The sequence below is a fragment of the Stigmatopora argus genome, chromosome 12 (assembly GCF_051989625.1).
Source record: "Stigmatopora argus isolate UIUO_Sarg chromosome 12, RoL_Sarg_1.0, whole genome shotgun sequence".
Classification (NCBI taxonomy): Eukaryota; Metazoa; Chordata; class Actinopteri; order Syngnathiformes; family Syngnathidae; genus Stigmatopora; species Stigmatopora argus.
Window position 1 is genome coordinate 7374419 of NC_135398.1, and position 26762 is coordinate 7401180.

A 26762-nucleotide genomic window follows, 5' to 3' on the forward strand; every position below is an offset into this window, starting at 1 on the left:
TAAGGGCAAACAAGCCTCTGCTGCCATCTTGCATGCGAGCCTCACCAAGGTAGACGGAGCTGAATGTTCCTGAAGTACCCAAAAAAATTGTATGGATGCAAAGAAAAGGGATAAAAAACGTAGGTATTAAACTGTCGACAAACTGTATACCTACCTTCTCCAATTTTCTCTATGATGCGAAAAGTCTTGGCCAGCTGAGGAACAGCTTTGTACAGTAATTCTATGCCCGACTTCACATCCCCTGGAGGAAAATGTCTTGTTATTGGAACCAATATTCATGACATTGTAAGGTCATGCGTTAGAAGTCTTTGCGCCATTGACAGCAATAGACGTTTTATCCACTTTGACTGTAAACCCGTCACATATAATGATTTTTAAACATTTCAGAAGTAGTGCAGGCTTGCTATGGAAGCACACTTCAACTCACTTGAGATTTTTTTCTTGTGTCCAGACTTGACAACACCGTCTGTTGCAAATATTTCATCGGTGCAAACAACACAAGGCTCCATCTGAAAGGACAATGAATACATGATAAACTCACTCCGCACTCACGACTCGGCTGTAAATAACTGTAATAACTCAATTTCAGTCGAAACAAATTATTATTATCATTTTAACTTTTTTTAAATCACGATAGCAACTTTATTAGCTTAAGTCTGCTAAGGTTCCAAACAAAACAAAGAGAAACCTACCTTAAATGTTCGACGTAAAGTGCGGTGACATTCAAAGTAAGTGTATGTTACACTTTCCTGAACGAGGAGAGATTATTTGCTCGAGAAACGATGGTTAATTATTGCAAAAATCACAATTTATAAAGTTTCACTTCTGCGACCGGCGCTTTTTTTCACCAACAAACTACCCGCTTATTTGACGTCACAAAATAGAGTTCTCGCGATACTATGTCGAAATACCACGGCCACTAAGGTTTACAGTCTGATATCAAGCTAAGAAATAAATAACAAATTATAAATTCTAAAATGATTGAAATTTTTGATAGTACATGAACACCGCCTTTATTTACTATGTAAATATAATAAATACATTTTAGTACATGCAAAATAACAAATTCCATTAGTCTGTTCTTGCAAAGTCAACATGAGAACAAACTCCCATTAATAATGTACTATTAACACCGCATTTGTTGCTTCAGACGCTGAAGAAATATTTTAACAAAAACTTTCAACAAACCAGCACGTGCGGACTAGAAAACGTCCCAAAACATCAAACAAGTGGAAATAATACATTTTTTCATACTCATTCCGTCATCCGGTAGTTTTAGAATATGCCATCAAAAATACCAACGAAAATGTCTTCTTTGTTGCTGTGGAAAATAGAACATAAGGTGGGCTTCCATCTAACTTCAGTTTCATGGACAATTTGGCAATACATTTGCAAGGGAATAAAAACCAGTAATATTTAAATGGACACGCACCTGCAGTTGTCACTTGCGATTGCGTCAATTGGTCCACTCGTGAAAAAATTAAACCTTGGAGTGAGCTGGGCCATTGGATTTGAAGTTTTTTCTGGTGCTTTTGGAGTAACAACTGTACTGAACATGCTTTGATTCTGCACCTTAAAAATGGAATGAATCACAAACCAAATACATTATTACCAATGGCAGAGCTGCTCAACTTTTACAGACAATGGCCACTAAAGTGGACATTTATTCAGTCTTTAAAATGACCCTGAAAATCTGTTGGCAAGTGCCCAAAAAATAAATACAATTATTTATAACTTTGCAAATGACGTACATCTACATTGTACTCTAATAAGGTGTCTCATCACTTATCAACATTTCATATACTAGTCAATATACACCCACCTTTGCTTGGTTCTGCAGTCTAGGTGTAGACAAAGAAGGTCCAGGACTGTTTGGTGCAGCCTGAGAACTTGTCCTTCAGAAAAAAGATGTATATAAAAGTTTGATATTTCATCTTTTTTATGTGATTTTAACTTGCATGGAGCTCAACTTGAATCAGACACAGTCTATATAATATTTGTGGTGCCATAAGTATACTTTTCGAATATGAAAGATATGTTTTGGGCCTACCTCAGTGCAATGCCGGTGGGGCGACACTGCTGCGTAGTCAGATAACCTGTGCAAATATGAATATCACTTTTGCCTTACAGTACACACTAGATAATGTTAAACCTAGAAAAAACAACCTGATGTTTTGCTTTCTGTTGATTGTTGAGTTTGAGTCAGGAATGTGTCACCGGCTTGAACAAGTTCCTCATCGTCCAAGTTGTCCCAATCATTTCCCAGGTCAAAGGTGATACATGGAATTTGAGAAAATGTCTGACTGTTGCTGTGAGTGGTCTGATTGGACCCTTGCCAGGGACTCTGTGGGGTAGCACATGCCAGATGTAGTCAACTGTCTTTAATGAGTTCGAGTGCTTTTTATGAGCTCTTACTCACAGTAGCATGGAATCCAGCATTCCTCTCTTTGATTAATTAAACAAATGATAGAGAGAATTAGTTTAGTGTTACACTTGGAACTCTTCAATGTCAAGGAAGTGACCAAGCAGTACCATTGTCAAATTCATCCTCCTGGTGTAGATACTGTGAAGAACCTTCTTCTGTCAGGTTCACTATCTCATCAGGAGCATCGAGGTGGTATCCACCATCACTTTAAGTAAGATTTAAAAAAATTAAGCCTCATTTTATATTGTATTATTAGTGATTACTGTCTCATAGTATCACCTGGATAATGTATGCTGTTTCTTAGCTTTGTACACAAACTGCTCCATGTTCACACCCACACCGTCCATCATCATTTTCATCTAACAAAATAATATTCAGATATAAATCAATTCTGATACCAAAAAATACATTCACTGTGAGAGTTAGGCATCATATCACCTTCAGTCGTTTGACTACAGAGGGCCCAAGTGTATCACACCTACTCTTCAGGTCATCCAAAAAGGAAGAAAAACACCCAGTTTTACTTGGCACTCTCTTTCGTACCACAGCTACACCGATTTTACCTTGGAGCAGATGAAAGCTGCTCAGTACACTTGGACCAATTAGTGTTTGTGTAGCTTCACGGAAACGATATATACATTTACTTACAACAGTCATGGCCGCACTGGTTCTTATTCTTGCAGAGGTGGTTGCACTGTCTTTTATTAACTCCATCTGCTCACAAAGATGTTCTTATCGGAATTATCGGAATTTTAAAGCCTAAATAAAATCCATTCGGTCACCCCAGTAGTTACCTGGTTCTTTAGATGTAGTGTTTCTCCGTCGACATGCAGCTTTGCCAACAGACTGTAAGTTTTTTGTTGGCTGCTGTGAACTGTTTCCAGTCGAATCATGTGACATGTAGGACACAATTTCAGTTTTCAGCTCGGATGTGCCACAGTAATACACCGTCAATTTATGTTGGACGTCTAGGCCAACTACAAGAGAGGAAGAATTTCCACTGCATTTAAAGTATTTCCTCGTTTTTTCGTGGTTTTTACGTTTTCACATGTTTTGTGGTACACCACAAAAAATGGGGGACAGTTTTAAACATTAACTGTAGATTTTTGTTAAAAAATCACCATATTCTGAACTGATCAGATGAACTAGGATCTCATTTCCTTTCAAGGCCTTTTTCACGTCGATCTTTTTTGACCACGTACTGCACTTCAACAGTGAGATGTCACTGGATAAAGAGAACGACTTAAATAAATAAAAAATATATTTTTTTAAAAGCATACATATTACTGACATTCAGGAGTCTAGTTTCACCAAATAAGGGATAAAATGCATTAAAAGCTTGACTGTAAAAAACCTTGACACATTTTCACATAAATGTCTCTTATATACAACTAATCTGACTTTGTCAAACATCCCTTACGTGAATTTTTGGCGGAAGACACAATTGTTGTCTGAGTCTCCGACCAGCAAAGACATATAGTGATGGTCTGGAGCGGTTCTCTTGGACAGCAGCAACTCTTGGTTTTTTAGGGTTACTTTCACAACAACCTCAGCAATACTGCTGCTGTATCTTGGCAGCTGTGCAGTACAGAAGTTACAACAACAACAACAACAACAAAAAAAAGATTGGATTTATACATTTTACATGAAAAAAATCTTCACAGTATCATTTATTTAACTCATTGGCTGACATAAATGCCGTCCAATTGAACTTCCGTGCCAGTTTGAATGGATTGGACATCTATTTCCATCAATGGCACTGACAGATGAACATGCAAGTCAAGTTGTTTTTACCTGTTCCAAAGTCAGCTCATACTTTGGGAGATACAAGACAGATTCTTGAATTTGGTTTCCAAACGGTGGATGTCTGTTGAGAATCTGTACAAAACAGCAAAGCCTGAACATTTAATTGGTAAAAACTTAAATAATGTATTCAAACTCAAGGCCCAGGGTAAATCACGTAAAGTAAAGGACATAACAACAATGTTCCAGTATCTCATGTTTAGCATGTTAAAAGAGCAGCATTGTAAATAATGATAGAAGTCTAATAAATCCACCTTCACAAAAGAAATATACATATTCCTTTAGACTTTGAAAAATGCACATGTAAACTGACCATCTCAATCTCTCTTGGGTTGGTTTGCTCTATCTTGCTGAATGTGGTGAGTCCAGCATTCACCATAGCAGTTGATAGAGTTTGCCCTGAAACACAAGTGTTCTTTGGATTTTGTACGGAAATACGATTTGACTTTTTTTATTCCAGTGATTTTTACCTATTTTGCCAAGCTGTTTGGAGACATACAGCGAGTTCTCCCAGAGTTTTGCTCTGAAACATTTGGCCAGGATCAGTGCGTTGAGCAGAGTACTGAAGCCCATGTTGGAATGCTGACTAAGGTATTCAGAAAGGCCTGATAGCAAGTGAAAACACAGAAATGTTTTAAGAGGTTAAACACAACTGGTTGCCTCTGCTTTTATACACTTACACCTGCTAATGCGGAAGCCGTTCCTGAAAATTTTTGCTGTGTCCTGTGTCAGGCCAAACTCTTGAATTGAGATGGATCCTAACTGAGCTTGAATCAAGCTGTAAGGAAATTAATAAACGCGGAAGAACAAATTGAAGCAGGTATTCCTGTTAATAGGACGTAAGGTTCTTTTGTCAAGAGAAATAAATTCACCCACCAGTTCACTTTCATATCACTGCTTTTTATCTTTCCTTCCATTGGGAACCTGACAAGCACATTTGAGATTATTTGACTATTGTTTAACATGGATGTCAAACGTATATTTTGATTTTCCTGAAGCGGTAGCAGATGAATTGATGGATGGACACGACAATATTGAAATAATGAGACTCAATATGTCTGCTGCTATTGTGATAAAATCGTAAGGTGAGATGCTCGTATCATGAGAGTCCAATTTATTGAAATCAAAACTGTTAAAATGTAATTGCCAATGACGTGACCTGATTGTGGTCCTGTTCGCATCCCGGTTCATGGTATTCAACTGTCTCTTCTCTGTGACTCTCAACTGGATGTCGCAAAATTCTCGGCTCTTCGACACAAGCCCTATCTGTCCACCAGAAAATTTTGAATTGATAGCTGACACCACAGAAATTCTAGGATCACCCAAAATACTGATATTTGGACTCGAACCTACCAGGTCGGACAGATTCTCTGTGCCAGACAATTTGTTAAACTGCCTCATAGTGTCGAAAGCAATACAGTATCTTGCCATCAGCCTTCCAGCCTCTTGGGAAAATAAACATTTGGGTCACATTAACAAGAGAAATGAAGCAAGAAATGTACAGGTATGTAAACCAAACAGGAAATATCTTACCTGACCGCGTATACAATATAGTATAAGGTGCTTTGCTACCTGTAGGTCTAACACTGATGTCCTCATCCATAATGATCAGACCGATAGAATGCAGAGCGTTGAGGTTCTTCAAACAGAGTTCTACAATAGGCATGGAGGAACAGAATTTGTCAGTGAACCATCATATCTTAATGCCATTGACGGTGATTGACATCCAATCCATTATGACTGCCAGCAATCCATCCCAGTCAAAGTTGAATGGACGTCTGTCACCGTCAATGGCAGCTAATGATTTGATGTTTGAACATGGAACGTGGAAATATAGGAAGGGGAAAAAAAACTACCATGAAGTTTAGATTCAATCCCACTTCTGTCCAAGTCAATAGGGAAACCTGATGGTCACAAAATCATTGATACTACGACCGTAACACTAATCCGCTTCGCCTTCATGGTAAAAAAGAGCTTGTGTGGAAAAACTAACCATAGTGAAAGGGATTCTTCAGCGCTCGGATGTAGAGGAAAGTGGAGCGTATCCAATCCTGAGCCATGCTGACATTACTGATAGTTTGGAGAACAATCTCAGCATTCAGGTGCTCCACTAGGTGACTGTGCAAACTGTCCAAAACACATTTGATGTACAGAAAGAGTGTCAAACTCATTTTTGCCGTGGGCCACATCATACTTCTGCTTGATGGAGTGCGCCATTGGCTGCCACAATGAATCAACTACTAATCGTAAACTGATGTTGTAAATGAATTCACTAGTTGTTGAAAGGGGATGTAGAGACATTTTCTTTTTCTTTTTAATTAAAAGACGTGTTTTCCCCCATTTTTTAATGTTAAACTAAATTCTGTGAAAAAAGATGTAATTATTCTCTAATTTCTGTTGCGAGAAACATGAAGTCACTTAAAAAAAAAAAATCTCTTTTACACAAAAAGGTGGCGGGCTGTATCTGGATAGCATGATGATCAACAGGAATAGTTTTGGCATTTTACTTTCTAGTTTTGTGCATCTTGCGTCATACTACTCTGGCTTGCTACATACCTGCTCTCAATAATCTCCATCCCGCTCATCAGTTTTGTATGCTTGTCCCTGGTTTGCATTTTGGTCATGATCACTGCAGTGGCAGATGTGTCAAACTAGCACAAGAAAGTGAATTCATGAAGAATTAGCTTTGAAGAATTTCCCCCAATTTTTATTTCGTTGGTAGTAGGTCAATACCTGAGGTCGTCCAGCACGGCCAATCATCTGCAGCAGGTCTGCCTCGCTGTACTCCTCACAAGAGCCTCCAGAATACTGCATTGTGGACTTGATCACCACGAGGTGAGCAGGAAGGTTCACTCCCATCGCCAGAGTTCGTGTGGTAACTGTAGGAGTTGAACAGAGGCAGCCAGCCATAACCAAATTAATGCAACATCTAGCTGTTTGGCAAAGATTTGACAGAAAAGAAAAACTCAATTGTGTTTCACAGACAAGCAGTCTTACAAAGGACAGGTAGGTCTGCAAGCGTAAAAGCTTTTTCTATCACTTTTCTGTCCGATGCTTCAACTCCGGCGTGGTGGTAACCAATTCCTAGTACCACCAGATCTATGTAAACAAATTCAACAATATTGTCAATCATTACCACGTGTTTGATAAAGCACATCATTGTATATGACCCAAAAATATACCTCTCAATTTTGAATCCAGGAGGGACTGAGCATATTTTATCAACCTGCAAGTCAAGAATATGAGTGATTGGCCGACTTCCAAAGTTTTTTTAAACTGAAAAGTTATTGGATGCTATAATCTGTCATTTATGTAGTGGAGTATGCACCTTTGCTTGTGTTCAAATGGTAAAAGAAACCTGGTATCCTTGGCCAGAACAGCAGCTGACTGCTGAGTTCCTTTCCTTGTGGAGCAAAACTATAAAAGAAGATAATTGGTGTCACATCGTGGAAGGTTAACTCCTTGAAAAGTAGATCTTGGAGCAAAAAAGTTTGAACACCCCTGTAGTAAGTCATATGTGATACCTTTCCACAAATGTGGTATGTTACAAGTGCAATCAGTGGATTGCAGTCAGGTGCTTCTTGTTTAGGCACAATAATAAAGTGTCTGTGGAACAAAAAGCTGCACCCGCAGCAATTTAAACCCTAACAACAAAGTAGATCGCGGGACGTTGGCTCATTGAAAAGTGGATCTTTTGAGTGTGAGTATCCCTGACCTACAATAAATGCTACTTGAATTTTTCAAATGAGAAGACGCACCACTAAAGCTGGCTTATGGTCTGAGTAAGTCTGTATGATTGAGGCCATCTTGTAATTTAGAGACAAGTCAAACTTAAACTCTGATTGGTTTTCGTCGCAGGGGAATCCTAAAACGATCTTCTTCAGCTTCACCGGCCGGTGGCTGTCATCCAAATGGAGATATGAAGCTGGACCCTTCTCATTGGACAGCCAGTCTGCGATCTAAACATAAGATAAAAGCCAAAGGCTCAACCACTGTACGTGCCACGAAAGCTAGCGATTCGAACCAAACTAAATGCCCTTACATCGGAAACATTAGGTATAGTTGCTGACACTGCCAAAAACCTCATAGCGATGCCTGTGTCTTGGTTTTGGACAGCCATGTAGTCATGGACCGCCTTCATCCTGCTGACCACCACTTCTAGAGTAGCACCACGGGCGGCATTCTTCACGACATGAACCTGAAGGAACACATGATCAGTCACATCACAGCCTATCAAAACAAAGAATGGATGAAAACACTTACCTCGTCTATCAAAAAGAGTCTCACCAACTGTAGAAGACAGTTGTCTTTCCACCTTCTTGTCATGCTGTCCCATTTTTCCTTGGCAAGAAATGCATCGTTATATTACATAATTAAGTGAGTCTTTGGCTTCAGTTTTTCTCTTGGATTGCTATCACATACTGGAGTGGTCAGGATGATGTGAGCATCTTGGATTTCAAAAAAATCGTCAATCTCGGTGTCACCTGTGAGTTCCTTGCATTTCAGCCCCAAGGGACCAAACTTATTTGTCCAATTCTCAAAACACTGACTGCAGAGAGCTTTGATGGGAGCCACTGGCAAGAAAAGAAAGAAAAAATCTGCATACAAATTTAACTCACTGGCTGCCATAGATGGCGCTAAACATGCAGTTGATTTTGACTGAGACAGGCAGCCTGTCCCAGTCAAAATGAATCAGATGGCCCTGATACATTCATTCATTCAAAGTAACTCACTATACACAGCTTTCACATTATGCCATGGCTCTGAAGTCTTCATCAACAGGTGAATAATGGCGAGTTCAAACAGCACGGTTTTCCCAGATCCGGTCGGAGCACATGCCACAAAGTTCTTGTCTGTGTAAAGAATCTGAGACAAACCAACAAAGATGCACGCACTGTCTCAAATGAGCAAGCATCACTTTAACCCTTAACAGGGCAAGTGCCTTTTTTGTGATTTAAAAATAAAACAAAACAAACGTGTTGTCATACATAGGCATCACATTTTGCGTCATGTAGTATGTCAAAAGTCAATATTCTAAATTACTTTAAGAGAAATTATGCCAAAGGTCACAGAAGCTAGAAAAGGAATTTGCAAAAACACAATAAAGGATTATAGAATTTGTAACTCAAGAGAAAGAGTCATAGGTCACAGAGGAGGGAAACATGGGAATGCTTTGAATTTGGTTGCCTCCAATAACTCTAAAGTTGTTGTTTTTTTAAATCATGAGTATTTATAGTGTTTAACTCATTACCCGTCTTTGACAACGAGAGACGTCCAATTTATTTAAACAGTTAGGACAGGCTGTGAATACTCATATTTGAGTGCCAATGATGCAGAGCCTATCAGAGAATGGTAGCATCCCTCCTTGTCAAAATGATTTGGACGTCTTACACCATCAATAACAGCTAATGAGTAAAATGGACACCCTGTGCAGGGTGACATACCATCATACTTACATCATCGAGAGCTTTGGACTGGACGTAGTTGAAAAACGGGAACTCGCTAAAGACGGATCTGAATTTAGCTGCTGTTAGCATGGGTCAGGAAATGGAATGTCAATTATTTGTGTAAACATTTCATTTAAAATCCAGTAAAGTGGATTTCATTTTTAGTTTTATAATTATGTTCAATAGAAATGTCTGAAGATATTTGTTTTGTTACAAAAAATCCTTGATATTTGAATTTGTCTGTTGTTGTTGAGTGACCTGCCTGGAGTGTAAAAATTGGAAGACATTTTCTTTCAATTTACAGGGCTTATAATTATTTTATTATTTTTGGGTTTAGTAAAAAGGATACGGATTTCAGACACTGGGCGCAAAAAGTCAGATTCTGAAGAACCTGCAAAACACAAAGCACCCCATTAAAATTGTACACTTTTCTCTACTGCATATCCATGAGTGAGTGTTTTGTTTTTGTTTCACCATGGACTTTGAGTAGGTACACATTTTTTAAATGTCAGTTATGTGATTGGATTAGCTTGTACTAATCCAATTTGCAGAGGTCACATGGTACTTTCTTTTTCTTTTCTTAGTTGGTTTTACCCCTTGCCTACGTTTACACTTTAAGGTCATTTATTTTACTTTGTGAGCGGCAATGCATTGTTTTGAAATTTACCAGGTTAAGTGAAAATAATGGATACGATCTATTTTGTTTGTCTGTTTAAGTGTATTTAGATTTTATTTTATTTTTTTTATAAATATGGTGGCCTCTGGTGAACTTCTCCACTAACAGGTTTCACAAGATTTCTGAGGGAAACCCTGAATATTGGGGAAAAAATATTTTTTCCCCTACCTGCTACTGTTCCTTTCTACCATCTAGTGGTAAGTATATTCACTTACAACTAGCTAGACGGTCAATGACCTCACCTTACTTCACCTCATTCGCAACCAAAGCACATTAAGGCAGCTGCTGTCGAGGCTGGATGTTTGTATGCTCATAAAATACAGAATTATTTAGAAGCTAGATACTAATTGTTTTAATGTAATTGTTGTAATGGCAATAAAAATACCTCAACACACCATAAGCAGTGTGAGTGTTTTTAAACAGTGTCATATTGAACCTTGGATATGGAGCGGTGGAGGCACCGTGGATGGAACTGAGGCTCTCTTTGTGTCCTTGTCCTGCCTTTCGACATGGACCGCCTGCTGGGGGGGGTTGATGCCGCCGACTGCAGATGAGACTAGACGAGGGGGGAGGAAGGAGGCCGGCTGGAAGGGGGATGGAGGAGCGGCTCTGTGAAACGTCATCCTCGGTGGCTGGAAATCAGGAGGAGGTGCTGCTGTTGCCATGGCAACTGGGCTGCGAAAAGTTTGGGTTCTGGATGCTGTGTGACTTTGACAGAGGTCATTTGGGTTTGACGAGTCACATCCATGCCTTAACGCAGGAGCCTTGAACAAGCTGTTGTGGGAGGGAGTACGAGAGAGCAAAACATGAAGACTCTTGTGGCTGCAATCCAGTTTGAAGGTTACACATATGCACTAGGAACATGGAAGACTGGGCATTTCATGTTTGAATAAATACAAAATTCCCACTTGCCTTTTCTGCAAACCTGGGCGCTTTCTACCACCCACAGATGAATACTTCATGCAAAAACTTTCTTGATCAGTATCTTGCTGAATGTGTTCTCTTTCTATTTGACTCTGATAGGGGCCTTGATGAGGGTCCTTAAAACCTTCACCACCGCCAAAGCTAAATTTGTTGTAGCCCCCTGTGTACTCTTGGATGTTGTTATTTTCCTTCTCAAAGGGATTGTTTGACACTATTTGGAGACCTGTGGGGGAAAAAAAGTTAGGTCTGTGAAAAGGAATGAATTCTAATCTAAAACATAATATTCTACATAAAGGGTAGTGGGTGACTGCCCTTTCTTGCATACCCTGGGTGGCTGGTATCTGTGAAAGACATGGAGGTGGCTTCAGCTGCCTTGGTCTGACCTCCTGGTGCAGTGGCTTCCTAAAAATAAATCAATTTAAAAGTATCTATATCATTTTTCATTGTTTACGGGATGGGAAAGTTCAGGGATTTTTCATTGTACTCACACTTTCTGGACAAAAGGTTTCTCAAAGAAACTATTCTGGAAAGGCCAGGTGCTGTCATCGGAGTCCAACATCTTATTCATTAGTGCATAATTTTGTAACCCTTGTTAAGTAAAAGCATATATATTTAGATAAATATTAAATGGTAATATTAATGCTAATATATACATATAAACGAAAATATTATCAAGCCCGTTTTGGAGTTAATTTTCACTCAGACATGTACTAAAATGAATTAGCATTTGCATTGCTAATGACAAGCTAGCATGCTGGTGACATGCTAGCAGCACAGTAAATAGTGCATATCAAAGATTTTTTATTCATTTGAGACTAATTAGGAGGGAACTGAATATACATTTAATCTTATCAAATTAGTTCTTTGTCTAGTATATGAAGTTATATATTTATTACCTCTGTTCCTAAATGGGTTCCTTCACCAATGCTAATGTGAGCTCAAATTAGCACAATGACCACATTTAGCATAAAAAGTTTGAGTCGTCACTTGCTTTGCCTGATGGAAAAAGAACATTTCTAAATCACTACCAGGCACTTCTAATGTTTAATTGAGAACACAGTGGACTCTTATCAAATGTTTACCTTAATAATCATTTTATATCATTAGTATGTTTTTTAAATGGTAAATAAAAAACATTGGGGAATTAAATGTGCAGAACTTCAAAAAATGCAGCTTCACACATGAATTATTATTACCAAAAAGGTATTTAATTAAATTCCATCAATTTTAAACGTAACCTAATAATAACAAAATATATTTATAGCCACCAATGCAGCAAAACGACATAGACCCGGGGCCATAATGGCACCAATGCCCAACGTTCATCAACTAAGCCTATTTGAGCATTTGAGAGCAAAGTTCATACCCATAATAATAAGTGTTCATATTCATTTATTAAAACATACCCAATCACTGAGATTGCCACCATTTGAACGATTGGAAACCCCTATGTATTGGCCATCAATCTCCTCCAAAATCTGTCACCAAAGGGAAGAGGTTCATTAACTCGTTTTTTATGCCTCCTATTTGGAACGGACCATTAATACATTTCGCGGGGGTGCACTCGTGCGCTGGTAACGTCGCGTCACTAAATTGTTCGCGACGGCAAATCCACTTATGTTTATTCCGTTTTTAGGCACACATTGTTAACTCGGTTAAACGCCACCCATGACCAACGTGTACGTTTTACAATCAGAGGCGCAAATGAACAAACGACTACCCATAAAAAATGATCTGTGCCACTCCAGACCACCACGGAAAATGGCGACTGTGAAGTAGATGGAAGACGAAAATCGAAAATTATCAAATGCACGACATTCCTCGTCTCCAATCTCCATCCACACCGTCGGGAGGTAATGTGTGCTTGTCATTTTCTCTCTTCTAACATTTCATTACGATCCATGTCGAATGTGGGGGAGAGTGTTTGTCATTAGCTCCAGTTTAGCTTAGGTAATGAGGTTTTTTGGGGGGTATGGAGCAGCCTTGTTGGAAATGGTCTGCAGCTCATGCCAAGCAGCATCCAACAACACGGGCGATTATCAATGCTCACTATGACGTGTTTTCTAAGAAACAAAAACAGTAAGAATGAGCCAAGCTGCACTGGAATCGTTTTGCAACTACCCCGTGAGCCGGTATACAAACTACAGAGACGAAAGTTTCTGTTTTACACACAATTCACTGGGGTTTAGCCAGATAACATTAATGTGATTTATGGGACATTGTTGTCGCGCATACTATATATTGTTTTGCCTTGCTTGATTGTTGTGACACATTTATTACCCTTCAAATCGATCGCCTTTCTGCCTCCAACATTGGGCTCAGTACACATTGGCTGCCTTTGACGGCTACAGACGCCCAATCCATTTGAACTGGGAGGGTTGGCAGCGTGTCGGCCCTCCAAATTCAAAATGATGAGCCCTCTACTAGAGACAAACCAATTTAAATACTCAGGAGGATGTAACTGTTGGAAGATTGTACATCCGTCATCATCAAGTGGCAATAAAATAATGAGTAAAATGGTTTAAAGTAAATTTGAAAGCTGTTTTTTGTGATATTGATCACCGTAGTATCTGATTTTGCTTGATAATAATGCTTGAATAAATTGAGTTCAAAATGAATTTTTGACCAAAAATTAAAGTACTACAAAACCGTAGTAAAAAAAATGCTAATTTAGACCAATGTTATGCAACCTTTTTTAAGCCGATAGGTACATATGGCTCAGGGATGGTGTTATTGCAAATTGTTTAGGACTTATGCTTAAGCAAGCGTCATGGGGGTGCTGGAGCCTATCCCAGCTAACAGGTGGAGTCACTTCTTGATTGGTGTCCAGCCCAGTGCGGGCCACAAGGACATGGGCAACCATTCTTACTCACACTTTTACGTAGGGCCAATTTTGAGCCTCCAATCAGCCTAACATGCACGTGTTTGGCATGTGCAAGAAAACCGGACTACCTAGATAAAACCTACGCAAGCCCGGGAAGAAGTACATGGAAAGGCCACACAGGAATATTGAACCCTTGATTTCAGAACTGTGAGGTGGACGTTCTAATCATGAAATGACTAACTGTCTTGTTTATGATTCATAAAATAATGGGTCTGTTGCGTAGAATGTGTTGTTGAGGCCTTTCAGATGCTCTAGAGGCGGTGTAGACGAAGGAAGGGTAGGGCGTAGTTACCAATGGGAGTTGCGATTGATCGATGGTTAGCGATCATTAATCACAGATCGCATAAAATTTCAGACAAATTATCAACATTTATGTTTTCCTTATTAAGGACAGTTCTTTTTTTTGGTGAGTTTCAAGTTTAGGTTTTCTCTAAGAAAATATTGTGTAGCCAACATGAGGCAGACTGACGTCAATGGGTACTCCATAGACAAGCTGAGAGAAGATGGAAAATCAATTAGCCCCACTGCTTAATCATTGGCCAGAGTACACCCATTTCAACTGTCAAAAAGAAAGAAACCTATGGTTCTGCATAACTAACATTATTGGGTAGAAGAGACCAATCTCCAAAACAGAAACATCAAAAGAACTGTAATACAACATTAGTGATAGAGAGTGTGCACAAAAAGGACTCTATGTGTCTAACCACTTTTTTTAGCAGTGAGAATGGGAAGTTGCAATTTGACGTTGTCTAAAAACCTTCTTTAAAATTCTGGGATGAACTTTAAGAACAGACTGCATCTGCTGCTCATGATAGCCAACATTCAAGTTCAAATCTAAACATTAAAGATGTCATAACTCGGGCTTCCATGGCCTTTTTTATGACAAACTGAGATGTGTATGAAAACATGTCAGTGAATGTATAAAACTAAACATTAACCATGAGATGTAATCTAACAAATCCAGTTATAAATATTTAGAAATAAAAACTGAAATGTTGATCTCTTGTTTTATAGTCATCTGCCATAAACATACCTGTCAACTTATACGTCTTTTCCGTATTTTATGCTTTTTGGTCACTTTAAATTGTGTACGCTGTGTAACAATTTATGGGATTTTTTTAAGTACGTTTTTTGTAAAACCGATCTCGTTTTATCCATTTCGGCTCTAATCCGGATCGTCTCTGTAACTGGCAGCAGATGAAAACGTTATCGCCAACTGCTAATAGTATTGTTCGCGCGCGCATTCCCCTTTCACACGCCCGCCTCTTCACTATATAAATATATTGCGTCAGAATGCCGTCCACTCTGGAATTTTTTTTAGAGTCTTACGTGCGCCCTATGTGAGTAAATATGTACTGCGTTGCATTTGTACGTTTTTTTATCGCTTAATTAGGGGAATCACAATCATTAATAAGGGGAGCAATTGGTCGAGGTTGACAGGTACATGTAAAAAAAAAATAAAAAATCTAAGTTTAAAGTTTAACTTCAGGTTGCAAACAGGTGAGCCTATTACAGGCACTGAGTCATGTTGGAATTGTTTTTCATTTTTAATCTATCCCCGAGGAGTAATGGGCAGCAACCATGTCACACAATGGGGCCAAAACCAGGCCTTGGGAGTTGGGTCCTTGGTCAGGGGAATTCATTTGAAATTAATCTTACATGTTTTCAGTTGTAGGAGAAACAGAACCTTGATAAGCATGGGGAGAAAATGCAAAATGTAATAACTGTGGGCAAAATAGCTGCTACAGGTGTTTTAATGAGATGTACAATAACAAATATTTAGGGTTACTAGTTTGTTTCCATGGATTACAGAATATACCTGCCGTAGTATATTTTTCAATGTTTTTGGCACTTTCCTACAAGAAATCTCAGAATTCATGCAGGGATCAGTATGTATTGGTGTGATTTAGAAAAATGCGAAAAAGAGTTCAACCTATTTTCCTTGTTTTTTTTTTTTTAGGTCATGGCAGCTGAAATGTCCTGTCTGGCTGGTGTCGATGGAGATGATAATGATGCAGATCCTGACATTAGTGTCCTCCACCTTCTACAAGAACCACTGAAAATGGCAGAGGAATTAACCACTTGCAATGTTTCTTTTTACCATGCCTCGGGAAAGCAGCCCAATATCCTGGATAATTTGTCTAGCACTGATATGTTGTCGCCGGTTGGCCTGGGAAATGGACTTTCTTTTCAGGAGGCAACACAGGCTGATGAAGTCAACAGCATATCCATGGAAAAAGATGAGGAAAAAAGCATAACCCAGTTAAAAACTGTCCAAGAATTAGACCCTTGTGGAATTTGGGGTTTTGATGAAGAATCGCCAAAGAAATCGTCAGATGACTTAAGCACTATTAGCGAACTCCAATGTGACCCCCGGAGAGAGTTTGTGCACTTTGTGTGGGAAAACCACAATGATTTCTCTTGTCCAGAACCCAAAAAGGAAGTGCAACTTCTAAACACCCAGAGCAGAAGAAAACGTAAAATGGACACGTTTATGATGGTGGATCCCTTGGAAGACCAATGTTCCGATCTTATTCAATATTCACCTCAGAAGTTTTCTGGTAAAGACGAACATGTGGAGGGCATTCCTCCTGACGTCAAACAGTCAAGGACTTTCCCCAATGGAACCATGAACGTCATCAATCAAGTCCTTCGAAGACATTCGCACGAGGACAATGCAAGTCGAGGCATTTCATCTTTTAAGGGAAGACTGGGGTTAAATTCCCAATTTGAAGACAAAGCATCGCGTTACACCTGTTCAAAATGCAAGGTTGTTTTCGACAACCGCCATCATTTGCAGCGCCATATGAAATGTCACGAAGATCCGGCGGCCAAAACTGCAAAATCAAAGACTCTGATATGTAGGGAATGCGGAGAGTCTTTCCGACACAGTAGTGCACTCCTTGAGCATTTACGATCGCACCATGAAAAAAGATCGACACTCCCCGACAAACTCAAAGGATGGACGAATAATAACGAGGATAGCGACGCCAAGCTTTTCTGCCCTCAGTGTCCGTTCGGAACAAATTGCCCCAAAGCCTTTGTTCAACATGCACAAACCCACGCCAAGGACAAGAAGAATTTTAAATGCGACAAATGTAACTTCAGAGCGGTCACTTGGCACGATCTTCGGATACACATCATACAGCACACAAAATACGCAGTCCGAAATCAGAAATCGCTGTCCAGGGCAGACGAATCGGACATGTTCTCGTGTAACGTTTGTCCTTACAAAGCCTTCAGCAAATCGGTTTTTCAAAATCACCTTTGGCGGCGCCACCAGTTAGAATTGGAGGAATACGAAGCCGAGCAATTTGCCGAGAGAAAAGCACAACAGTCCGAGGAGGATTACCCTCCGCATTTCGCACCCGTGGAGGATGCAGAATTAACGTCCAAAATCATGATCAAGAATCAAGTTCCTTCAAAAAGACATTCTCAGGCCGGATCGAATGACATTTCCGACTTATTCAAAGGTAACAAAATCAGGAGAAGTTTGAAGTCCCAATTCACAGAATCCAAACTGGACAAATCCATCAATGTTCTGCTATCCCGACAAAAACACCGTAAGACGGCAGAACAGAGGAATTCCGCTCAGGAGTCAACTAATGGACGGAAAGTTTCTGATCCCGCAGTTGCAAATTCATCTTCAAATGGCTTCATGCGATCGTCTTATGACACGGAAAGACTCGCTAACAGAATCCCTTTGCCCAACTACATCCCCGTCAAAAAATCTCCATCGAAAAGAAAGATGTCAACGCCGTACCGCAACACGTCTGACCAACAACAGTCGTGCTTTATTTCACCAGAACCTTTCCTGAGCTCCGAGCGGCTAAACCACCGAGACGTGGAGGACGGCGACAAAAATGATATTTTCAGTTTTAAAGATACAAGCGATCTTGGCAGTGGTGTCAATCACGAAAATCATAATATGATTTATACTTATAGCCGAAGAATGTCAATACGTGGCGCTCTGGAGGCGTCCAAGAGGCTTTTTGAGAAAGTGAAGAACGAAGAGCCGGGCGACACCAACCCTTCGATAAAAGAAGAAAGCATCGAAACTGAGGTTTTTCAAGATGCCTTTGAGTCGCACCAGATGCCGTTGACGGAATCCATCGGGGACGATGCGCCAAAACTAGATTTAGAGTGCAAGAATTGCCCGTACTGCCCTGCTATCTTCCAGTCGGGAGTGGGATTGTCCAATCACGTGAGAGGACATCTTCACAGGGTTGGCTTGACCTACACGGCACGCCACATTCTGACCCCCGAGCAAGTGGCTTATAAAGACAAACCCAAGGTTCGACAGAAGATCGCCTCATTCCGGAAATTGAAAAAAGGTGCTTTGGTGTTTTGATTGTTTATGATTTGATTTCATTCTTTTTTGGGGGGTGGTTAAAGGAGCACTCATTATCGTCATTGACAGTGCTAGACACTCCAAACCATTTACATTTAGGGTCTGTCTGTCTGAAACATGAGCATTCTCAGTTAGTCTGGCAAACTTTTGTATTATTGCCCGTCGTAACTACGTGTATTTTGTTTTTTACTCTTTCATATTCATTTTTTTAAATTAAAAAAAAACAATTCAACATTGTAGCCATAACATCTCATGTCATGTAGTCCACATCTCTTTCTTTTTATATTACAAACATTTCCTGCAAGTTTGATAATCTATTAAATTTTAGTTATCCTTTCTAACCTAAGTGACCTTTTATCTCATAAACCCTACATTTATTCATCGCTTCCGCTTCGTATTACAAATATTCTGCAATTTGATAATCCTTTTAATCATTGTCAAATTATGGTAAAAATGTACTTTCTGACCTTTTTGACCTTTGCCCTTGCAACCCCGAACTTTAGTCACCTCCTCCGTTTCATATCACAACCATTTGGTCCGTTGTTGAAGCCTTTTCAGTTGGTCCGTTCACATGCATGCTTTCAAAACAGAAACAACGATCCCATTTAATTGACGGTTGTCTTTTGTGGTGTCGTTACAGTGTTGCAGTTGCAGCCTGACGTGGAGGAAAGCGATGCCTACACCTGTCCATTATGTGGGGATGTGTTCGATAATAGGAAAGGACAATCCAACCACGTACGCGGCCACCTCAAAAAGATCGGTCGAGCCCATTTATCAAAGAACAAATCTCCATTAATAGTACTCAAGGAGCTGATGTGTAACAAAAAGGAGTACTTGAGGGCCGTTCACATTCTAGGAAAGAGAAAAAATCACTTCCATTACGGTGCTAATCATTTCATGCCATCCTCTTTTGGACTCTCCCAAGATAGCCCCGACTCAGAGGTGCATTCGGATGTCAAAGCACTCATGCCGAGGTTGCCGGTGTTGGAAACGGACTCTGAAAGAGAGCAACCGCAAATGAAGTCGGAGGAACAAGATTCGTTTGCGGATACCACCGCGTTAATAGGCATTCTGAAGAAAAGAAAGTGCCAGGAAGACACCAAACCAAAGGAGGCCTACCCTTCGTCCAAATACCCCCTAATGGTCTCCTCTAACGGTGAACAAAATTTAGGACCAAAAGTTGCGGCTTCACTGCCAATCCCAATATCGGGTAAGAAATCAAAAAATAAAATCATAGGTTTGGATCATTCTCAAATTGGAGGCCATTTTACAACCCACACTTCAAATTTGAAATAAAACGCACACCAAATACTAAAATGAAAAAAAGAAAGAAAGAAGAAAACAAAGCAAGTGTAACCTTTTTAGCATGGTCTTGATAAGGTGGTTTAACTAAGCATAACAGCTTCTACTCCTGGGAAAAAGATAGCATCGGATTTGCAATCTAGTTACTGTGATTAAGACAAATACAGTAATCCCTCGATTATCGCATCATCACTTATTGCGAACTCACTACTTTGCGATTTTTTTTTTCTGCTATTAATTATTACTTTTTTTTTAAGTTCATAAAAATGTGAAAATCCACGGTGAAAATTGTAAGCGGAAGCCACTCTTGCTAACCGCAATATTCGAGGGATTACTGTATCTTACTTTACAAGTACTTTACTTTTTCTCTTTTCTGTATAGGATCAAATTAAGATATTACTGTTACACTGTTACCATTAATGTGTTAAATGATCAGAACACGCCTTTAATAGTTCATTAGTGCTGAATATCCAGCAACAAATTGGAAAACTGAAGGTTTATCGTCCAAGAGTTTTGAAGCCAAAATGTCCTCCAATTCTGGATGAATTGATTCCATCATTTTTTGTGCCAAAGGGATAGTGGAGGAATGTATACATTTATGTTTTTGACAGAGAAAGGGGAATTCAACCGGAAGGTGTGTCTCCACTGCAAGGCAACTTTCCACAGCGGCGTTAGCCTCTCCAACCATCTGCGAGCATGTGCCAAACGGAAAAGAGCGTCCTTGCTGGAGAGAACAGGTTAGTGTCCGGTCGAATCGTTCTAGAAAGCATGCTTAAAAAAAAAAAAAAAAAAAAATCAATGTTTTCTTTCAGAATTTGATTGTAAAGCGAGGAGGCAGCGTTTGAGGACTAGCTCGAAGAAGAAAGTGCTTACGTTAACTCAAACTCCAGAGGAAATGTACAGGCTGACATGCAGGTAATTATTATTATTATTATTTTTTTTTTTTATGATTGCCCTTTTTGTGTGTGTCATCAATTTTTGTGCTAAAGGACCACTTTTGACTTTAAACCAGACAGGTAATGTCCAAATTGATTTGTAAATGTAAAATAGATGATCAGAATAAGAATAATTTAATTAAGTTGAATAGATGGATAATAACTTAAAATTGAATGAACCTCTAAGCCAGTTATTTGTTGTACCAATATACTAATTTTAAAGAGCACATCATGAAATATTTTTAAAAAAAAGTTAAATATAGCATTTATACAAAATTTATAATTAACAATATTTTTTCCTGTCTTTAAAAAAAAGCTGATAGTTTAATAAGCGTTGCATTATTCCACCAACATTTTTGTGCTTTGTTTTGTTCTAAATACACTGAATCTCCCAAAATAGTTTTATATTAATTGTTTACAAATAAAATGTTTGAGTGTTGCGTTTTCATATTCATGTTTGTCATACATTTTTCATGTTTATGAAACGTTTAATAAATGTAAAATATTATCATTTTAGCAATTCATATGAATCACATAATTTTGATTCATTTTAAATAGACACAAACTAAACTTATTTTCATTCTTTCTTTTCCAATCCATTACAATTTGTTTTCATTTTTTGGGGGTCATTTTCATTTATTTTATTTATAATGATCTATTTCTTTATATACTCAGATTTTTAAAAAAAAGATTTTTTACCATTGCTCAATCAAATCAATTAATTTTGTATCCTTAAAATAATTCATTCATTTTATTTAAAATCATTTATAGATATCACCTATGGTAAAATACACCAAAACTACAATTTGGGGCAAAGTGGCCCAAAGGCTCCGATAGTTTCCGATATTCATTCATTTTCTGGTCCGCTTATCCTCCCTCACAAGGGTCACAGGGTTGTCCTAAATAAATACGATAAAAGCGTTTATATAAATCATAATCCTCAAATGGGTTAAATACATTCCGAATGAAGGAAAACAGTGGTAACACTTGGAATGGAGCTGCACTGCCCACAGCAACTAGCGCTTTTTGGGCTTGCAGGTTCTGCGACCTGGTCTTCCAAGGTCCCTTGTCTGTCCAAGAGGACTGGATCAAGCATTTACAGAGACACATCATGAACACTGGTGTCCCACGCACCGGGCTGGGCATGGTTGAGGTGACTTCGCCACCCGCCAGCGACGCAGCTTCTTGCGTTAAGACTGACCCGGAAATCGCGCAGCCCGCCGCCGCCGCCGCCTCCGCCTCCTCCTGCTCCTGAAGACCCACGGACAACTTTTTGGGCTTAGATTTTCACTAGACTCTGTGTATGTACATTTTTCACTTTTTTTACAAGTACTGGCCAAACGTAAACAATTTCTCATCTTTAAGAACCTTGATTATGTTGGAGACAGGTCGCCACCCCATTTTTACATCAGCCGCCATTTTGGAAAACACTTCCAACCGCCATTTTGGAAAACACTTCCAAACCGGACCGTTTTGTTTCATTACAGTACGTGTCTTTACAAGACAACTTTTACCTCAAACTTTTTCAAATTTGGGAGCACCTCTACTGTATTCATTTATTACGTAAGGGAGAAAAAAAAAGCTTTTTTTTCCACTCCATTGTTATCAACCAAGTGGGAGAAGAAATTGAGTGTTTAGTTTGTGAAAATGCTGAAACCAAAAAAATGGCAGGAGAAAAGGTTTCAGCCATCAGAAACCGAATCTGAATTTCTAGAATTGGTCATACCTGAATAGTTGAAATGCAATCTGAATCATGTCAATAATAATGAATAATGTAATACACAATATTGTCTGGTTCGAATCATTGCATTGAAAACAAGTTTTCATATTCTAATCTCACATTTTAAATTCAGTCAGTTTTAGTAACACACATACAGGTACTTGGGTAAAGGAATCTATGGCAAGTAAAGCTAAACTAGGTGTCTATTCCATTTCAAGTCAAATTAATTCCTATTTTGTTTTTGATGTAATGATTCAAATCAAACATTACTTGTTTTATTTCAACTATTCAAGTCACATTTTGGATATCATGTTACCCCATAGGTTTATTTCTAATACAACAACTTAATGTTAAGAAACCAACACACATCAATGAGCAGTTCATGCACTCACTTCCCATTGACGATATTTAATACAATTAAAATATAGTTTTTACATAATTTAATTTTGAAATGTACTATATCACAAATACAAGGCTTAAAACATTTGTGTTCTAAATAAAAAAACGAGTTGACTGTCAACAATGTGTTTTTTTTCCTTCCCAATTTCCAATGAGAACATCATTGCTAACATTTTGGGTTATATTTGACTTTGTGATCATTTAAAATCATTGCCAACTTCCCATATAAGCCATCAGCCGACACCAAGACGGACAGACAGGTTCCATCAACCCTCCCAGTCAAATGGATTGGACATCTGGCGCTCTCAACGGCAGCCAATGAAGACTCTAGAAATGTTTAATATACTACCCAACTGTAAGTAGCATTACAAGCTCTTTATGACTCCTCCGACTTTTCGGGGGCTACACCTACTCACCAAAAAGCTTGGAAAAGGGACGATAGGTCGGAAAAGGGTGTGATGGGGCACAGTGAATGACACAGTCTTTTTTAACACAATGTTCACAATTTCTTAGCAAATGACTTGTTTATTAAAAATGTAAATATTTAATACTTCTTTTTTTACAGTAGGGAAGAGAACTCACAACACTAGGATTTGGTCATCTTTTTGAGGACCTTTTTTTGTCAGAAGTGGTTGAAACCCTGTGAAAAAAAAATATAGTGAAAAATACTGACTCAATGCTGCAATGTCTTTTCATAGCAAATCTTTAAATAGGAATGAAAAATTACCCTCATGAAATTAGCAAACTGAGGTTGCATCTCCTTCATGATGGCGTCTGCTTTGTTAAGTGACGCTTGACTACGTTGTGCATCAAATTCCTTCCGAAAAAAAAAACTTTTTTAGTCAAATTGCGATTTATTTTTTCCATTGATGACAATGGATGTCAATCACCTTTGTGTTTGCAATGTGTTCCGGAGAGGAAATGTGATTCTGCACGGCCGCCGCCGCCGTGGAGACGAGGACCTGGCACGCCGCGCAGTTGAACAAGGACACCTTTGTCATGTGGTCGTTCTCCTGCAAACCTGCAAAGACAGTGAATGGATCAGTGGCGGTAATAAGTTCATGACTGTGCATTAATACCTTGAAGAAGGCTGTAATCGACAGGTCTGCTGGACTTGATGCTCTTGTACTGCATGACGTCCTGCCAATGAAAAAACACTAAATAGTGAGTACAGGCCGCCATGATTAATTACCATTTAATATATTCTTGGTTTCATCTTTTTAATTTTCGGTTACTTAAATTATTCACAAAAAAAGTGGGCAAAAAAGAGCAACTTGTGAAAGTTATCAAATTTATCTTCAGTTATATTTAAATTTGTAAAATATTTTAAAATAGTAAATGTTCTCTTATCTGTGTAGTCTAAAGTGAGAATATGAATTGAAAATAGGAATCAAAAATTCAGTTTTAAAAAATAATTGCATGCAAAAAAACAATAGGAAAAATATCATCTAAATTAAAAAAGGATAGTTTTTACTTGACACAACTCCTGTGATCGATAATTATCTTCTTAATGAACAAAATTAACGTCGACTTTTGCTTTGAAAACTGGTCCAAAGTTGCATAACATACCATTTTATTTAAAACAGAAATTCTATGCAGATTCATGTGTAAAACGCCCAACATAGACTAACAGGAGTTTTTATGTAAACCAATTTTTCAGCCCTGGAAAAGCTGCAACATTAATCACTATTATTACTATCGAAGAGTATAAATAACTTGTGAGCACCTGCAGGAAGGCAATTGCCATATCGTTGTAGTTATTTTGCTCCTGGATGTTCTCCATGGTGTCCCAGTGACTTTTGCTTTCCAAGTGTTTCTCCAGCTCCTGCCCATCACTCACTTCGATATCACACAGGTCACAGTTGATGGTTATCCTTGAAAAGGCAATATTTTCATATCACGCCAACTCGTCAGCTACAGGGCTGGTAGGGCGAGCGATATTGTTTACTCACTTGTCCATTTGTACAGACGTTCTTCTTGCTCTTTTTAACAGATTTCCTGGCCAAGAGTAATCCGGTTCTAAAAAGGCGTAAAAATACAATGAGTGCCATTCAAAAGATTAGGAAGAATCTGTATTGAATGTTTCTTTACCCGCTCTCACAGGCTCAGACTCCATTTCATAATCCTGGTGATCACTTATGATGATCTGTGGATAAGAAAATAAGGTCATTATTTTATCAGCTCTTCTTTTATAATAACAAAAGTTAACAAAAATGACAGTCATTAAACTTAGTAAACACCTGATAACTGAATTTTAGTACAACTGTAACTACTACATTTGAATATTATTAGTTTGTGCGCAATTATTTACAAGTGTCTGACAATGCAATTAATTTCAGTTAATGAATCAAAAAATAATAAAGTTGTCTTCATTTCATAAATAAAACACCTAAAAACTAATAAGACAAAAAATGGATGTCAAGACAGATGTAGTAGTTTATCATTACTATTGGTTTAAGTGTATAATCTAATTGCAAGATATCCAATTTATTTCATAAACCAAACATGTAACGCAAAATGATACTCATCTAAGAGTGCTATGCCTTTTTTCAGTTGTGCAATCCCAAAATAAGGGTGCCAAAAGATTGTTTAAATAATGTATTTTACAAATAATTGAACTTATACAGCGAATAAACGTGGTTACCCAATGCGACAATTTTTATATATATTTTTTGGTAATCCAGCATGGTCATCACCTGTTCTTCTTTGCTCCTTTCTCTTCTATAAATCTCAGAATACCGCCGACTGTCAGGGCTGAAAGATCGCCGACCTGATCCATCCCTGTCCGGACTGTACGACCGTCTCTCGGCTAGCCGACCCGTATCGAAGTTGTGCCTCTCGTGTGCTGCTTCTGTCTCCCACTGCGGTAAGACACGGTAGTCCAGATACCCGCCGTCCCACCCGGCGTTTTCGCCGTCACCAGATGAAGCTTTCTCGGCTTTGTCGAAAGGTTTATAAAGTTCAGCCCTGAAGGGGGCAGAGGGGAAAACATGGTGCAATTTTCACTCTGCAACTTTGAGGGTATTTCACTTAAGAGGTGTTACCTTTTTTCACTGTTTTTCTTGGGTGAATCATCTTCAGTATCTTTCTGATCCAGCGGTTTGAGGGACTTCCATTGAGAAAGGCCAATAGAGGATTGGGCTGATAGGCAAAAAGAAAAATGAATTATCGGGAATCATGAAGACTGTAGTTCATAGGGATGGCAATTTGTGATACACGATGACGATTATCTCGTATACAATTATCGCTATATTCAGTCACTTTCTGGGTCACTTCCTGTTGATTTTGGGTTACTGAAAAGCAAGTGACCCAGAAATGTCCCCAAAATAAGAGGCAGTGACTCAAAATCAACAGTAAATGACCTGTAAATGCCCTAAAATGTCCTAAAGATGACCTGTAATACCCAAAGAATCGTGAATCTTGCCTTTGAATGCTCTGGTTTCAGTGCCATTGATGACTGCATGCATTACATTTATTTTGAGTAGGAGGAGGCAAATGGACGTTCATCAAAATGAGTTAAATATTTACTATATGGTTTACCCTGGAGAAAAAAAACTAGGAATAGAATATTTTTGGTTGTTTGTTTCATGGTTTACCTGTCTGAGGGGACTCTGCCTGCATGGCCTTAACTGATACGTCGCTAATCACGGGCTCGGCTGTGGCTCTTCTTGCAATGTCAATTATACTTTCTTTCAAGTCTCTGGACACTCTGGGAAATAATAAAAAAACTCTAATTACGTACCATAATGCAAAAAGGGAGAATAAGTGTTGCTTCCATGTAAATTTGATTCCAACAACTGGCTAATGGTTAATCGAGTATAATACCTGCTAGGTGGTTCTTGACTAAAGCGGCTAACTCGACGGGTTCCAGGGTCTGCTAACCAGGAAGCGTTGGT

At 38.8% G+C, this 26762-nt stretch overlaps 3 protein-coding genes and 1 long non-coding RNA gene across 6 annotated transcripts in view; 2 read left to right on the forward strand and 2 right to left on the reverse strand.

Annotated features, from left to right (window-relative positions):
• On the reverse strand, positions 1–13005 carry hfm1 (helicase for meiosis 1). The gene is made up of 42 exons (XM_077615084.1): positions 12682–13005; positions 11764–11863; positions 11601–11677; positions 11264–11498; positions 10788–11125; positions 10025–10066; positions 9685–9755; positions 8962–9094; positions 8651–8802; positions 8492–8569; positions 8271–8426; positions 7987–8187; positions 7557–7645; positions 7411–7454; positions 7226–7327; positions 6962–7107; positions 6785–6879; positions 6222–6355; positions 6085–6132; positions 5762–5881; positions 5582–5673; positions 5388–5494; positions 5105–5152; positions 4909–5006; positions 4699–4833; positions 4542–4627; positions 4220–4303; positions 3846–4003; positions 3547–3650; positions 3220–3402; positions 3074–3139; positions 2864–2988; positions 2705–2784; positions 2533–2630; positions 2420–2445; positions 2167–2344; positions 2051–2096; positions 1823–1895; positions 1433–1572; positions 428–509; positions 155–241; positions 1–69 (listed from the first exon to the last, which is right to left on the reverse strand). The coding sequence occupies exons 2-41, from the start codon at positions 11841–11843 to the stop codon at positions 233–235; spliced, it is 4359 nt and encodes a 1452-aa protein (XP_077471210.1). The 5' UTR covers positions 11844–11863; positions 12682–13005; the 3' UTR covers positions 1–69; positions 155–232.
• On the forward strand, positions 7736–10116 carry LOC144085628 (uncharacterized). 2 transcript variants are annotated; one of them, XR_013304196.1, is made up of 2 exons: positions 7736–8010; positions 8087–10116. It is a non-coding gene; the product is annotated as an uncharacterized LOC144085628 (long non-coding RNA). The 2 variants fall into 2 exon arrangements; XR_013304197.1 differs by having other exon boundaries at positions 7736–7928.
• On the forward strand, positions 12815–22994 carry znf644a (zinc finger protein 644a). Its single transcript, XM_077615085.1, has 6 exons — positions 12815–13128; positions 16120–18493; positions 19151–19720; positions 20424–20549; positions 20625–20727; positions 21786–22994. Exons 2-6 carry the CDS (start codon positions 16123–16125, stop codon positions 22000–22002), a joined length of 3387 nt encoding a protein of 1128 aa, XP_077471211.1. The 5' UTR covers positions 12815–13128; positions 16120–16122; the 3' UTR covers positions 22003–22994.
• Positions 22860–26762, reverse strand: part of LOC144085624 (uncharacterized) — a 5652-nt gene continuing 1749 nt past the window's right edge. Inside the window, exons 6-16 of one of the 2 annotated variants that reach the window (XM_077615096.1) lie at positions 26692–26740; positions 26463–26575; positions 25911–26007; positions 25563–25833; positions 24958–25012; positions 24819–24885; positions 24593–24740; positions 23946–24006; positions 23757–23887; positions 23594–23683; positions 22860–23506 (exon numbers count right to left, since the gene is read on the reverse strand). In XM_077615096.1, the coding sequence (XP_077471222.1) occupies positions 23489–23506; positions 23594–23683; positions 23757–23887; positions 23946–24006; positions 24593–24740; positions 24819–24885; positions 24958–25012; positions 25563–25833; positions 25911–26007; positions 26463–26575; positions 26692–26740 (1100 nt within the window). In that variant the 3' untranslated portion in view covers positions 22860–23488. Of the gene's footprint in view, positions 23507–23593; positions 23684–23756; positions 23888–23945; positions 24007–24592; positions 24741–24818; positions 24886–24957; positions 25013–25562; positions 25834–25910; positions 26008–26462; positions 26576–26691; positions 26744–26762 lie in introns of both variants that reach the window. The other variant, XM_077615094.1, reaches the window with a different exon arrangement.